Source organism: Lucilia sericata, unplaced genomic scaffold (assembly GCF_015586225.1).
Source record: "Lucilia sericata isolate MDLA Ls3-8-SP2 unplaced genomic scaffold, ASM1558622v1 Contig001528F_arrow, whole genome shotgun sequence".
NCBI lineage: Eukaryota > Metazoa > Arthropoda > Insecta > Diptera > Calliphoridae > Lucilia > Lucilia sericata.
In genome coordinates this window covers 24,383-27,513 of record NW_023995453.1, presented here as the reverse complement: position 1 = coordinate 27,513, position 3,131 = coordinate 24,383, and the positions used below count along the sequence as shown (strand labels likewise).

The 3,131-nt window shown below is 29.8% G+C and overlaps 1 protein-coding gene across 1 annotated transcript; it reads right to left on the bottom strand.

Annotated features, from left to right (window-relative positions):
• Positions 1-1,978: 1,978 nt before the first annotated feature.
• Positions 1,979-2,811, bottom strand: LOC119611768 (the record flags this gene model as incomplete). The annotated part of the gene is made up of 2 exons (XM_037967457.1): positions 1,979-2,597; positions 2,660-2,811. Coding segments are annotated over 2 exons (558 nt in total), but the record flags the coding sequence as incomplete, so codon positions are not given.
• Positions 2,812-3,131: the final 320 nt, after the last annotated feature.

The following is a 3,131-nucleotide window of genomic DNA, read 5'->3' as shown; positions in this document are numbered from 1 at the left end:
TAACTTAAATTATTCTTCATAACATACTTATATACTAATTTTTTTAGGGGGGAAAAGTGTAGTATATAAGTATGCATATAAGGTACCTTTCCCCTATGTACATACATATGTTATGAAGAATAATTTAAGTTAACGGTTCTCTTTGTAAGAAATATTTTTAGCATGTAAGAACATGATTTGGATTCAGTTGTAAAAACGTAATAAAGAAGAAAACAACTTATCAGTTATAAAGAAGAAAACAACTTATCAGTAAGGAGTTATGCATTTTTAAGTGATTTTGATTTGTATGGGAGCTATGACCAACTATGGACCGATCCTGAAAATTTTTTCTCTGAATGAATTTTATTCACATAAGATTTTACTTGTTAAATTTTGTGAAGCTATCAACATTCTGACGGAAGTTATTAGCAATAAACTCATTTTCCGGGAATATGTACTTTTGTATGGGAGGTATATGAAATTGTGGACCGATTCCGCCAATTTTCAGCAGTATTCAAGCTCTTGTGTAGAAATGAATGTATGATGATTTTCATGCAATTATATTGTATGGTTTTCGTGAAAATTACATCAGAATGTGTAAAAAAAATGCTTATTTTTTCGGAGTTGTTTTTAATTTTGATTCATAACTTTTCCCGATGTTAACCGATTTTGCTCATTTTCAATAGCAAACTGCCTAGGACAATAGTAAATATTTTGGGTGAATTTCGTTAGTTTTATTTGCTTCGTGTTAACGTGAGAATGTTTTATACAGACAGACAGACGGGCGGAGAGACTGATATAGCTAGATCAACTTAGAATTTCATAAGGTCCAAGAATATATATACTTTGTTGGGTCTCAGATGAATATTTCTTGATGTTACACACTATCACCACTGATGGTATAAAAATTCAGAATTGGACGATGAGGGGATCTGAAGTAAATCAACTTTTAGTAAAATAATCCATATCATTTCCATACAAATTTCAAAAATTGTAATTTTTTGTTTATGAACAATTTAATTTTTGTTTAAAAAATTTGTTTAACTATAAATTTTGAAATTTGTATGGGAATGATGTGGATTATTTTACTAAAAGTTGGTTTACTTCAGATCCCCTAATTGTCCCATTCCAAATTTTTTATATATTGTTGAGTACACTATAAGCAATCTTATGTGAAGGAATAAAGAAAATGGAAGGTACCTTTTTTGAGATATCCTTGACTAAAAGCCGTTGTTTGATGTCATCATCCACACGTTAAAAATGTAATATTTTAAATAAAATATTGTCGAACTACAAGACATTGGCTTAAATGGGGACTAAACGATTAAAATCGGATAAATAATTAAAAAAAAATATACCTGAAATTTAATACTTGTTGAAAAAAATTCAAAATCCTACTTTTTTGTTCGAAAATTTTTGAAACTACCCTATATATTGTATGTTGTTGTCAACCAATTAATAACAAAATAAACAACAAAAATAATAATTATCTTTAATTTACGCAAGTGCTTATTTCTATTAAATGTCACAACTACTTTGTCTCAGATATCTATTTTATAAAAATAAAAGAAAACCAGTCATTTTAGCGCCTATTGACATTTTTGTATGAGGTGATAACACTCTTTTTCAGAAAATAGACAAAGAACAGCTGTTATTTGACGCTGTTTGATCTTACATTTGGTTTGCAAGATCAAATAATTATTTTGCCAAAATAATGTAAATTATTTGACTTGTGGTGTTCACATTGATGAAACAATGAGAAAATATTTATTTGGCAGCAAATCAATTTGTTTTATGAAAATCATCAGCATTGCTGTTTGTTAACATGAAATATTTTATGTTCAGATTCGACAAAGTTTTTTCAATCGTGTATATATATTAATATTATACACTTTTATTATATAAATTTAATTTTAAACCTAATAAAAATAGTTAAAATTAAAACAAATTGGTAAATTGTTTTTTTCATACATGAAAATATACGATATACTGTGGCTGTAAAACATGTGTTTGTTTGAACCAAATTATTTTTGCACTGTTTGATAAAACAATACCACCAAATATTTGTTCAAGTCTGAACATGAAATAAATATTGCGTTTGTTTGACGCAACTTCAAAAATATTTTATTACAAATATTTGGACCAAATATTTTTCAAGTGTGAACGTAGCTTAAGTAATATTACATATTTCTAATAGGTATTTTGTATTTTCTCAAATAATAGAGTGCAGGTAGGGTTCAATAAGTAATGCAGTACATCGCAAATCAGGCATGTGAGTTTCACTTTCTTCGCCATCAGAGTCAAAATTTTCCAACTCATTTGAAATTTTGGTTGATGATAGAGGAAAATTTGAATGTCTAACTTTGTCCAGATTATCGTTGAAATCCAGAGAAGGTGAAACAGCACCATCGGGTTCAGCTCTACAATATAAATTATTATTCATGTCAGATACGTGTTGATTCAGAGTTTGAGTATTGTGGTTATTATATCTATCATTTATATTAAGAGGCAAACTTCTATATTCCTCATTTTCTGTATTAGCCTTAAGGTGAAGCCTAAGTTGGTTTCTTAAGTTCGCCTTTTCCGGAGCTCTTTTTCTTTGGAAGTCCTCCTCAACTCTGATATGTAGAAAAAAATAACATAAGTTTATAATACATGATGTTTTAATAATTTTAATTACCTTTTCATAGCTTCTAATTCATTGAGCCGTTGTGCTTCTTGTATTTCCGCGTCTTTGGATAATTTCTCAGCTAATCTACGCTTTTCCAAAACACGTACAGTACTTTGAAAACTAAAGCGATGTGTGTTCTTTTCTGGCACCCCAACATTACTCTGAAAATATAAATAAATAAAAACTTACTTAAATATTTTTTCGATTAAGCTATGTCCGTCAGCCCGTCCTTCTGGCTGGCTGTCCATGTAAACCTTGTGCGCAAGGTACAGGTCGCAATTTTCAAGATAATTGGACGTTTTATTTGACCCAAGGACGAAGCCTATTGAAAATGGTTAAAATCGGTCCATTATTTCACCTAGCCCCCATAGAACAGAACCCCCCGAAAAGGGCTTCTGAGCTCATAATTATGTTCAATATACTAAGTTTTATAGAAGTCTTGATGACCCTGATAAATTTCATAAAGATCGGGCCCCATTTG